Genomic DNA, 12,975 nt, shown 5'->3' on the forward strand with positions numbered 1-12,975 from the left:
TTTTGCGGCAGCACTAGTATATTTACTTATGCCATCTTCATACTGGGTGCAAGAGATCTATCTGAAACAGGCTTCCCTTTGTCATAAAGCATGCCTAAGAATAACAAGGAACTGTGGTTACATGCCCATGACACACCCAAGAATTTGGTGTGTGTTAGCAAAGTAGCTGCCCAGTTTACACTCAGACATGCCCTTTTCATGGACAGAGAGAACAGGCTGTGCACATAGCCACAGCCAAGTTGAATATGTGCAGTTTGCTAGATGCTCCTTCTTGTGGATTTGCGTGAGATTCAGGCCCATAATTTGTGGACAAATGGGGGTTAGGCATCATCATGTGCTTTGCCATGCTCATTGCAGAAATACTGTACTAGTACCGCTGGTGGATGTGGAGGGCACTTGATGTGCCCAGTCGCACCTATCCTGGCACCTACACACTTGAGTCAGATTGGTTTGAAAGTGGGGGTTCCCTCTGAACAAACAATGTGCCCATTTAGTTGTTATTTAGTGGTTATCACCAGACAGCAACACATTATGGAAGCACTTAGAAGCTTTAGGACTTGGGATTTCTAATTTTCTTCCCCAAGCTAGCATCAGTAAATATGGTGTCCCCCTCATTTTATGCCGTAGCTTGTCTTCTTTTCAGAATAGTCTGCTTGGCTGTGCTGCCATATTATTACACATTTTCTGCATTTCATTCCAACATGTGATAATTTACAATTTTTAGTCCTAAAGATTTTCAAGTCAATCTTTTGAAAATGGCAAAGTATCATCTGTGTGGCTAGTGATAATGATGTTGAAGTGTGACCAGTCCAAAAAAGTGCAGATGTTTTAATTAAAAACTTTTAAGGATTGCTCTCTTTACTTACTAACTGAGTTGTCACTAATTGTCTGGGCCCAGGCTTGATGGAGGGGCCCTGGGTCCGCCACCCCTAGTGGCAGTGACACACGGGGCACGGAGATAAAGGTGAGTGCTGCTGCTCAGCCACAGCATCCACTTTTCCCAGAGAGTGCAGGGAAGCTAGCAGCAGTCTACTCTCCATGCATGATGTTTGGGAGGAGCGATTACACTCCACCCCTGGCCTGCACACCACACCCCTTCAGTACCCAGGCCCAGTCTCACTCTTGACGGCACTGGATATATCTCTATGAAGATTACTTGCACATGAATCATCTTTATCCTTTCTTTAAGAAATGGTATATTGACCAGATCTCCTTTGTGCGCTTTTAATTATTATAATGTTATCATAAGAATTATAGTAAAGCTTTATAAAACATTATAATAGTGTACTTTAATCATTTGTTTGACAATTATAATTGGCGTGTGGTCTCATCTACACCGAACTATATTGGTCGAAGGATGATAAAACCCACATTGGTGGTAAATAAGTGCTGCTCTCATTACCTTAACTTTATCATATAAAAGAAAACCAGTATCCCTGTGAGAGAGAAAGTTGTTGATGGAAGAAAGGTGGTTTTATTGCGTACCTTTGTATATTTTCTTTAAAATGCTTATCGTTTTCAAACCAGTGCAATCACATTTTCATTTCAGCTGATTCAAGTATAATAATAATAATAATTAAAAATACATATATATATTTTATTGTTTTCCAGGGCCTGGCATTTGAAGAAGTGGAAAACTTCTTTACCTTCCTGAAGAACATTAATGATGTGGACACTGCGTTAAGCTTTTACCACATGGCAGGAGCTTCTCTTGATAAAGGTATATGACAGTGGTGATCGATGCTGGCAATACTGACTAGATAAAGAATAGAATCTTTTGATAAAGACTTTGTGAAACGTGTGTCCAGTGTGTTGGGGATCATTGCGCAGAACGATTTGACGACTGCCTCTCTCGTTTAACATGTACCTGTAATATTATGACAATGACTTGGTCTACATTCATTACAGTACTTATGTATTTCAGGCACTGACTAATGGAATGGCTGATTGATTATTAGTGTGGCTTTGCTAATATCCTCTCCAGTCTCCACACTTGCTAATATAATAGAACAGCAATTTTTTTCCCCATTATATAACAGATTTGCGTGATTTATTGAAATATTAGTATATGATATGAAGAGATCAGAGTAATCACGGCCTGGTATGCAATATATACAGATGTGTTCTCGTACACCTAGCCTCAGTATACCATGCTGTGCAAGACACCTGTTGCTAGTGAGCAGCCAGGTCCCGTGCAACTATGCTTGCGCAGAGCATTTTTATTTTCACCCAAAAAATTTATCTTCATCGCAATACCATGAGATTAAGACGCATCATTGATTAATTTGACACGTGACACTTGAATATCTGTGTGCAACTGAGTCTGTATAAGGAGTTTAATGGCATTTAGTGTGGAATAAAGCTGCGGCCGCTACATCATAGCACTTCCACTAAGACGCATTTTCAGGCAAAAAAGACAATCGCCGCAAGCAGAATCTTAAGGACCTGGTGCGTGGTGAGGGGCGATTTGGCACGAATGCAGCAATAGTGTATGAGAACACATCTGTAGCGAATTTAGTTAATTATTACAAAAGATAAGCTATCAGACTGTAGTTTTGAGAAAGGTGTCCATCTACTACCTGTGTTGTGAACACTGTTAGACACCATACAGTACAACAGAATTTATCAGATTGGCAATATTATTAGAGATTATGGCTAATCCCTGCAACAGCAGAAAAAAAGGGGTTGTCTCACTGCACTGGTCTAAAGAGAAAGTTAAATTATACTCATGATATCAAATATAGTGTGTGTAACCACTATTCAATATTTTTATTATTTTTTTTAATTATTTTTATTTTTAATAAAGTGGTGGTGCTCCCACAGATTCAAAGTGTTGCAAAAGACATGGTCAAGCCTTTTAGAGAAGAGGGGCTTGAAAGAAACTCTAAAGGTGGTAGAGCACTCTTATTGGGATAAGGGATTATAAAACTTCAAAACATGTCAATGGGCCTACAAAGGTCAAAAAAACATATGGCGAAATATAAAGACAATACAAGATCTAAAAATAAAATACACAAAATTAAAAAGCACACAGGTAGGAATACTGGCACATATGGTTGTCAATCTGTTATACATATGATTGTGGTACCCAAGAGAATATGCAGTAGATAGGCAGGACTACCAGGTCACTGTCAGAATTCTGCTGTCCCCCATGTGTAAACAGTGAATGGGGGATGAGAGATTCTTACTGGTGTCAGCCCTTGGAAAATAAAGATTTACCAAAGAGTGGGGCAGTTTTTCTTTTCGGTTTTTGGCTGATGTGTACTGGACACAGCGCAGCCAATGAGAGAAATACTTGACTGTCCCCTTCAGTGGAGAAATGGAGATAGAATGTATTTTCTATTGACTCTATATAGTGGTATGAACAGCAATCGGCTGTTGCGCTATAGTAACAGGGAGGATTATTGAGCCTATGTCTGTCTGCCCATGTATGGATTGATGTAAATGAACCAATAGGTACAGAAATAATTGTATCCTTCCCCAATAACGTGACACGTTGTATTGACTAAATGCAATTGTGCATTTGGTGATTAAGGTATGTAATAAGAAGACAGGACTGAAGAAACACTTTCAGAATTCTGCTGTCGCACATGTGAATGGGGGATGAGAGCTTCATACTGATACAAGTCCTTGGAATAATAGGATATCAAAAGAGTCAGGCAGTTTATTCTTTTCTGCTTTTGGCTGATGTATATAACACAGCGCAGCCAATGAGAGAAGTACTAAACTGTCCCCCTCAGTGATGAAATAAAGATAGATATGTGTGTTAATTCAGAGCAGCAACAAAGGGCATGTCTGCTAATTGTGCATAGCGGACTGCCCCCAGCACACAGGTATAAATTTACAATATTAGTTAACAACAGGGTCTCTTGGTCGACATGTTCTAGGTCGACAGGTCAAAAGGTCGCCATGTATTTTGTATGGGGGTTTTGTGTCGTTTTCTTTGTAGAGTGACCGGGAACACCAATTAGTGTACACTCCGCTACCGCTGCACTCGGCACAGGTTACTGTTCCCAATTGTAGTCCACGTGGATCGTTAAGTATGAAAAGGTTAAAAAAAAAATTGTGAAAAACTCATGTCGACCTAGTTACTATCGACCTAGTTACTGTCGACCAATAGTGGTCGACCTAGTTACTGTCGACCTAGTTACTGTCGACCTAGAGACCGGATCCCGTTTCTCCCTCTCCCTTTTTTTTCCTATAAGATCTGTTTAAAGTTCTGGTTACAGCACTCTAGTTGCAACATCTTGCTATTTTTATAGTGACTATAGATGTGTCCTCTTACTACTTTGCTCCATGCGCTACAAGTCGCGTTACACATAACGCGTGAGTGCCATGTGACTTGATTTTTTCCACAAGAATGCATCTTAGATGCAAAGTAATAGGATACACAATCAGCTTCTGCTGATTTAAAAATGATGTGCAGCATGCCTATATTCTATGTGTGACTGCAACTGTATTTACATATAAAATGCTGTGCTATAGTGTTTTCCTGGAACACACTGTAACATGTCGTTTTGGATGCAGATAGAGCCACAATTACACACAGAATACAGGCATGCCACATATTATTTTAATCAGCAGGATCTACTTGAGCATCATATTGCATTACTTTGCGTCTAAATGTGGGTACATACTGGCCGATATATCTGCCGTTCTCTCGAACGGCCGATATATCGTGGGTCTGTCAGCCAGTGTGTACGGGCAATATGTCTGTGAACTCCGTCGTTCACTGACATATCGCGTTGGCACCGCAGCACAACCAACGGCCAATATATCTACCAATATATTGGCGCGTCGCTGTGTATGTACGGGCGGTCGCCCGACCACCCGTACACATGCTGCGGCAGCCGGCGGGGATTTTTTCTTTTGTTTTGGAACTTATCCAATTCAGTCAATTGTGATACTGAACAGACCTGGAATTGGCGAGAGGAACTACAGGATAATGATTTGGAGAAAGAATAGTGGGGATCATAACATAAGAGTGGGGTCTAGAGAACAAAGAGTCATTGAAGATACATTTAAGTAAATTGAATAGGGGTACAGGAAGAACAAGGTAATAATTCAGGGGAAAGAAGTAAAATGACATGTAGAGGAGGATTATGAAATAGCATCAGTCCTGACTACTAGCTACTGCTGCTACAGCACTTTCTGCGTTGTGGAATGTAGAGGCCCCGTTTGGAAGAGGTAAAACAAATTCACATCCTAGAAAAATGGACACTCAAGGCTGCCTTCGTCCAACCAGCCCCAAAAGCCATCCTTTTGAATGGGGTGTAATACAATTGGTCGGCTGTCGGGATCCCGACAGCTGGCCAATGCCGGCAGCGGGGCGAACGCAAAAGAGCCCACGGTGGGCTTGCTGCGGGCAGGGTGGCGTGCGCTATTTATTCGTGGACATGCCAAGAGGGAGAATAGTTGTCTGTATCCCGGTGGCTGGGATCCCGATAGCCGTTATATCGAGTGCCACCCTTTTGAATGAGTATAATGTTGACACAGTAGAGGAAATTATGAGAGTCTTATGTATTTGGTTTTATATCAGATATATATATATTTTAGTATTTTACCATGATGTACACTTTATGCATATTTCAGCTTCTGCATGGTTACATAGGGGTTGTAGTAGGGTATGCCGGCGGCCGGGCTCCCGGCGACCAACATACAGCCGGCGGTGATTGACAGCTGAACTGGGCGGTCGTGTGTACACGCCCGCCCAGTTCATGATGTCAGTCCCCGAAGGATCGGGCAGTGTGTAAGCACAGCACACTGCCCGATCCGTCCATAGATATATCTGCCGATCAATTGATCGTCAGATATATCCATCAGTGTGTACCCACCTTAAGATGCATTTTCTTGGAAAAAAACAGAAAAAAATATAATCTGCGCTACAGAGTCCCAACACAGGATAGTGTGACTTTAAGGGCTGTTTAGCGTGACTGCAGCAGGGATGTAAGAGGACACATCTGTACATTAATTAAGACTACGATTCTAGCACATAGCAATTTACTGTTTTTTTGCAGCTGCCTTGAGTTTCACTAAAAGAGTGATTCTCCGTGATGCACGGGACAGCTACACAAATTCAAACGACATACAGTACTTATCCACAATACCAAGATTTTAGTGGCTTAAGTTAATAGGGTAAGGCATTGCTACTAAGCAATTAAGTTTTCATATAAGAACAATTTCTTAACAGACCAGTTTAAAAGGGGGGGAAAAAAAAAAAAAAAGCGTGTGATGCACGGGACTTTATGTTCACTTTCTTGAGAATGACTCTTTAAGGTAATTTTGGAACATCTGCTAGAATTTCATTTTGCAATCATTCCTTAGTAACATTGCAATTTTTTGTATAGGGGTCTTATCGCAATTAGAAATAATACTTTTGAATTATTATATTATTTTTTTGTTATGACTATCTACATATTTTCATTTTATACAGGGTCACACCAATTAATTTTTTTTTTAGAAAATACCATCTATAGAGTACATACTGCAGGTTAATTAGTGCAGCTTATAAATAATTTTTAAACAAGATTAACTGTTTAATTTTTTTTTTTTTAAGATGTCTTCTTATTTGTTATTTGTTTAGTCTTATTATTTGCCCACTTACTTTGGATCACATTTTTATTTTCTTTATATTTTGTCTTAGTCAATTATATAAGATTCAAGCGTCAGTATTTACGGTTTGAAATTATACCTAATAAAGCTTGGTATTTTATTTTTCCATTACCATTTCATTGACAAAGAGAGCCCTATAGGGATTTTTTCTTTTGTTTTGGAACTTATCCAATTCAGTCAGTTGTGATACTGAACAGACCTGGAATTGGCGAGAGGAACTACAGGATAATGATTTGGAGAAAGAATAGTGGGGATCATAACATAAGAGTGGGGTCTAGAGAACAAAGAGTCATTGAAGATACATTTAAGTAAATTGAATAGGGGTACAGGAAGAACAAGGTAATAATTCAGGGGAAAGAAGTAAAATGACATGTAGAGGAGGATTATGAAATAGCATCAGTCCTGACTACTAGCTACTGCTGCTACAGCACTTTCTGCGTTGTGGAATGTAGAGGCCCCGTTTGGAAGAGGTAAAACAAATTCACATCCTAGAAAAATGGACACTCAAGGCTGCCTTCGTCCAACCAGCCCCAAAAGCCATCCTTTTGAATGGGGTGTAATACAATTGGTCAGCTGTCGGGATCCCGACAGCTGGCCAATGCCGGCAGCGGGGCGAACGCAAAAGAGCCCACGGTGGGCTTGCTGCGGGCACGGTGGCGTGCGCTATTTATTCGTGGACATGCCAAAAGGGAGAATAGTTGTCTGTATTCCGGTGGTTGGGATCCCGATAGCCGTTATATCGAGTGCCACCCTTTTGAATGAGTATAATGCTGACACAGTAGAGGAAATTATGAGAGTCTTATGTATTTGGTTTTATATCAGATATATATATTTTAGCATTTTACCATGATGTACACTTTATGCATATTTCAGCTTCTGCATGGTTACATAGGGGTTGTAGTAGGGTATGACGGCGACCGGGCTCCCGGCGACCAACATACAGGCGCCGGAATCCCGACTGCCGGCATGCCGACAGCTGGGCGAGCGCAAATGAGCCCCTTGCGGGCTCGCTGCGTTCGCCACGCTGCGTGGACCCCCAAGAGGGAGAAAAGATGTCGGTATGCCGGCGGTCGGGATTCCAGCACCGGTATGCAAACAGAAGACCACCCTTACATAAGATATAAGCTTAAACGGACCATACACTGATAGTTGTGCACAGCTATCAGTGTATGGTGTATAGCTGTGAACTAGCTGTCACTGTTAGGTTTACAAACCTGTCTGATTCACCAAACCCTCAGCCAACTTCTAGCTGTGAATGGAGATGGCATCCATACTTTGTGTAGTGTTTGTAGGTGTTTTGATGATTGGACAATCACTCTTGCTCTCCTCCCTTTTAGAAGCACTGTCATTGAATGTATGGCCAGCTTTATGCTTATATATGACAGCAGGGGTTGGGATTGTTTTGCCGGCGTTCGGGATCTCAGATGTCAGCATAGCGACCCGGGGATCCTGGCCGCTAGAATGGCGGCGGTGGGTGAGTGCAACGGAGCCCTTTGCGGGCTCGCTGTGCTCGTTATGCAGTGGGCTTGGTGGCTCCCTGCTCTCGCCACAGGTTCTATTTCCACTCTATGGGTGTCGTAAATATGTCGACCGTCGTTATTGCCAGCGATCAGGATCCCGACCACCGTTCATGTGACCTCATCCCGACAGCAGCTTTAAATTCTTCTTCATAAGCAATGAAAGCAAAAGTCTTCTGTATCTGTGTTCTGCTTTTGCTTTCTAGAGTGGGCAAAATAGAAAGAACATAAAAAAATGGAGCTAAATCACAGTTACTTTCTTTTCTGTAAAACAACAGAAAAAAAATCTATTAAGTAAAAGCATTTCTCCAGGCAGCAAGTGTGTTAATACTGACAGATTTATTTGGTAGTCAACCACCTTTTAACCCGAACTAGCAATTAGAGACCTCTTGACAAAAGTTGGGCATATATACAGTTGGGCACTGTATATATGCATGAGCCCCCGCCATAATTTTTCACAGAAACGCGGGACAGAAGCCCGCCGCTGAGGGGGCGGGGCTTCTTCCTCAGCACTCACCAGCGCCATTTTCTCTCCACAACTCCGCTGAGAGGAAGCTCCTCAGGCTCTCCCATGCAGAAACATGGTAGAAGAGGGTAAAAAGAGAGGGGGGGCACATAAATTAGGCACAAAAACATTATATACAGCAGCTACTGGGTTAACACTAAGTTACTGTGTGATTCCTGGGACATATAGCGCTGGGGTGTGTGCTGGCATACTCTCTCTGTCTCTCCAAAAGGCCTTGTGGGGGAACGGTCTTCAAAAAGAGCATCCCCTGTGTGTGTGTGGTGTGTCTGTACGCTTGTGTCGACATGTTTGATGAGGAAGGCTATGTGGAAGCAGAGCGGGAGCAAATGAATGTGGGGTCGCCGCCGACGGCGCAGACACCTGATTGGATGGATATGGGAAGGTTTTAAATGATGATGTTAATTCCTTGCATAAAAGGTTGGATAAAGCTGAAACCTTAGGACAGTCGGGGTCTCAGCCCATGCCTGATCCTATGTGGCAGAGGCCGTCAGGGTCTCAGAAGCGCCCACTATCCCAAATTGTTGACACAGATATCGACACGGATTCTGACTCCAGTGTCGATGGCGATGATGCAAAGTTACAGCCTAAATTGGCTAAAGCCATCCGTTATATGATTATAGCAATAAAGGATGTGTTGCACATCACAGAGGAAACCCCAGTCCCTGACAAGAGGGTTTATATGTATGGGGAAAAAAGGCAGGTGGTGACCTTTCCCCCTTCACATGAGCTAAATGAGTTATGTGAAAAGGCTTGGGAATCTCCAGATAAAAAACTGCAGATTTCCAAACGGATGCTTATGGCGTATCCTTTCCCGCCAACGGACAGGTTACGCTGGGAATCCTCCCCTAGGGTGGACAAAGCTCTCACACGCTTATCCAAAAGGGTAGCCCTGCCGTCACAGGATACGGCCATCCTAAAAGATGCTGCGGATAGAAAGCAAGAGGGTACCCTGAAGTCCATTTATATACATTCAGGTACCTTACTAAGGCCGGCAATTGCGTCGGCATGGGTGTGTAGTGCTGTAGCAGCATGGACGGATATCTTATCTGAGGAACTTGATACCTTGGACAAGGATACTATATTAATGACCCTGGGGCATATAAAAGACGCTGTCCTATATATGAGAGATGCTCAAAGAGACATTAGCCTTCTGGGCTCTAGAATAAATGCAATGTCGATTTCTGCCAGAAGGGTCCTGTGGACTCGGCAATGGACAGGCGATGCCGACTCAAAAAGGCACATGGAGGTTTTACCTTACAAGGGTGAGGAGTTGTTTGGGGAAGGTCTCTCAGACCTGGTCTCCACAGCTACTGCTGGAAAGTCAAATTTTTTGCCGTATGTTACCTCACAACCTAAGAAAGCACCGTATTACCAAATGCAGTCCTTTCGATCACAAAAAGGCAAGAAAGTCCGAGGTGCGTCCTTTCTTGCCAGAGGCAGGGGCAGAGGAAAGAAGCTGCACAACACAGCTAGTTCCCAGGAATAGAAGTCCTCCCCGGCTTCCACTAAATCCACCGCATGACGCTGGGGCTCCACAGGCGGAGCTAGGCCCGGTGGGGGCGCGACTCCGAAATTTCAGCCACAAGTGGGTTCACTCCCAGGTGGATCCCTGGGCGATAGAGATTGTGTCTCAGGGCTACAAGCTGGAATTCGAAGAGATGCCCCCTCACCGATACCTCAAATCGGCCCTGCCAGCTTCCCCCTTAGAGAGGGAAATAGTGTTAGCTGCAATTCACAAATTGTATCTTCAGCAGGTGGTGGTCAAGGTTCCCCTCCTTCAAAAAGGAAAGGGTTATTATTCGACCATGTTTGTGGTACCGAAACCGGACGGTTCGGTCAGACCCATATTAAATTTAAAATCCCTGAACATATACCTGAAAAGGTTCAAGTTCAAGATGGAATCGCTGAGAGCGGTCATCGCAAGCCTGGAAGGGGGGGATTTTATGGTGTCTCTGGACATAAAGGATGCATACCTTCATGTCCCCATTTATCCACCTCATCAGGCGTACCTCAGATTTGTGGTACAGGATTGTCATTACCAATTCCAGACGTTGCCGTTTGGTCTCTCCACAGCACCGAGAATATTTACCATGGTAATGGCGGAAATGATGGTGCTCCTGCGAAAGCAAGGGGTCACAATTATCCCATGCTTGGACGATCTCCTTATAAAGGCGAGGTCCAGAGAGCAGTTGCTGATCAGCGTAGCACGCTCTCGGGAAGTGTTACAACAGCTCGGCTGGATTCTAAATATTCCAAAGTCGCAGTTGATTTTGGACACAGACCAGAAGAGGGTCTATCTCCCAATGGAAAAGGCTCAGGAGCTCATGACACTGGTCAGGAACCTATTAAAACCAAAACAGGTGTCGGTGCATCACTGCACGCGAGTCCTGGGAAAGATGGTGGCATCATACGAGGCCATTCCTTTCGGCAGGTTCCATGCGAGGACCTTTCAATGGGATCTGTTGGACAAGTAGTCCGGATCACATCTACAGATGCATCGGCTGATCACCCTATCCCCCAGGGCCAGGGTGTCTCTCCTGTGGTGGCTGCAGAGTGCTCACCGTCTAGAGGGCCGCAGATTCGGCATTCAGGACTGGGTCCTGGCGACCACGGATGCAAGCCTCCGAGGGTGGGGGGCAGTCACACAGAGAAGAAATTTCCAAGGTCTGTGGTCAAGTCAGGAGACTTGCCTTCACATCAATATCCTGGAACTAAGGGCCATATACAACGCCCTAAGTCAAGCGGAGACCCTGCTTCGCGACCAATCGGTGCTGATTCAGTCAGACAACATCACCGCAGTGGCTCATGTAAACCGCCAAGGCGGCACAAGGAGCAGGGTGGCGATGGCGGAAGCCACCAGAATTCTTCGCTGGGCGGAGAATCACGTAAGAGCACTGTCAGCAGTGTTCATTCCGTGAGTGGACAACTGGGAAGCAGACTTCCTCAGCAGGCACAACCTTCACCCGGGAGAGTGGGGACTCCGTCAAGAAGTCTTCATGCAGATTGCAAGGCGGTGGGAACTGCCACAGGTGGACATGATGGCATCCCGCCTCAACAAAAAAAAGCTACAGAGATATTGCGCCAGGTCAAGAGACCCTCAGGCGATAGCTGTAGACGCACTAGTGACACCCTGGGTGTTCCAGTCGGTTTATGTATTTCCTCCTCTTCCTCTCATACCAAAGGTGCTGAGAATCATAAGAAAAATAGCAGTGAGAACAATACTCATTGTTCCGGATTGGCCAAGAAGGACTTGGTATCCGGATCTGCAAGAAATGCTCACAGAGGACCCATGGCCTCTGCCTCTAAGACAGGACTTGTTGCAACAGGGGCCCTGTCTGTTCCAAGACTTACAGCGGCTGCGTTTGACGGCATGGCGGTTGAACGCTGGATCCTAGCAGAAAAAGGCATTCCGGATGAGGTTATTCCTACGCTGATAAAGGCTAGGAAGGACGTGACGGCTAAACATTATCACCGTATATGGCGAAAATATGTTGCTTGGTGTGAGGCCAGGAATGCCCCTACGGAGGAATTCCAGCTGGGCCGTTTCCTTCACTTCCTACAGTCGGGAGTGACTTTGGGCCTGAAATTGGGTTCCATTAAGGTCCAGATTTCGGCTCAATCCATTTTCTTTCAAAAAGAACTGGCTTCTCTTCCTGAAGTCCAGAAGTTTGTAAAGGGAGTGCTGCATATTCAACCCCCTTTTGTGCCTCCAGTGGCACCTTGGGATCTTAACGTGGTGTTGAGTTTCCTGAAGTCGCACTGGTTTGAGCCACTCAAAACCGTGGAGTTAAAATTTCTCACGTGGAAGGTGGTCGTGCTATTAGCCTTGGCTTCAGCTAGGCGTGTGTCAGAATTAGCGGCTTTGTCACATAAAAGCCCCTATCTGGTTTTCCATATGGACAGGGCATAATTGCGGACCCATCCACAATTTCTGCCAAAAGTGGTGTCATCCTTTCATATGAACCAACCTATTGTGGTGCCTGTGGCTACTCGTGACTTGGAGGATTCCGAGTTACTAGATGTGGTCAGGGCTTTGAAGGTTTATGTAGCCAGAACGGCTAGAGTCAGGAAAACTGAGTCTCTGTTTATCCTGTATGCATCCAACAAGCTGGGTGCTCCTGCTTCAAAGCAAACTATTGCTCGCTGCATCTGTAACATGATTCAGCAGGCTCATTCTGCGGCTGGATTGCCGCTTCCAAAACCAGTAAAAGCCCACTCCACAAGGAAGGTGGGCTCTTCTTGGGCGGCTGCCCAAGGGGTCTCGGCATTACAGCTTTGCCGAGCAGCTACTTGGTCAGGTTCGAACACTTTTGCAAAATT

The 12,975-nt window shown here is 44.4% G+C and overlaps 1 protein-coding gene across 1 annotated transcript in view; it reads left to right on the top strand.

The window, feature by feature from the left end:
- Positions 1-12,975, top strand: part of MICU1 (mitochondrial calcium uptake 1) — a 540,637-nt gene that overhangs the window by 435,816 nt on the left and 91,846 nt on the right. Inside the window, exon 10 of the mRNA XM_063961487.1 lies at positions 1,612-1,720. Coding sequence (XP_063817557.1) covers positions 1,612-1,720 — 109 coding nt within the window. The remainder of the gene's footprint in view (positions 1-1,611; positions 1,721-12,975) is intronic.

Source organism: Pseudophryne corroboree, chromosome 3 (assembly GCF_028390025.1).
Source record: "Pseudophryne corroboree isolate aPseCor3 chromosome 3, aPseCor3.hap2, whole genome shotgun sequence".
NCBI classification, from domain to species: Eukaryota; Metazoa; Chordata; class Amphibia; order Anura; family Myobatrachidae; genus Pseudophryne; species Pseudophryne corroboree.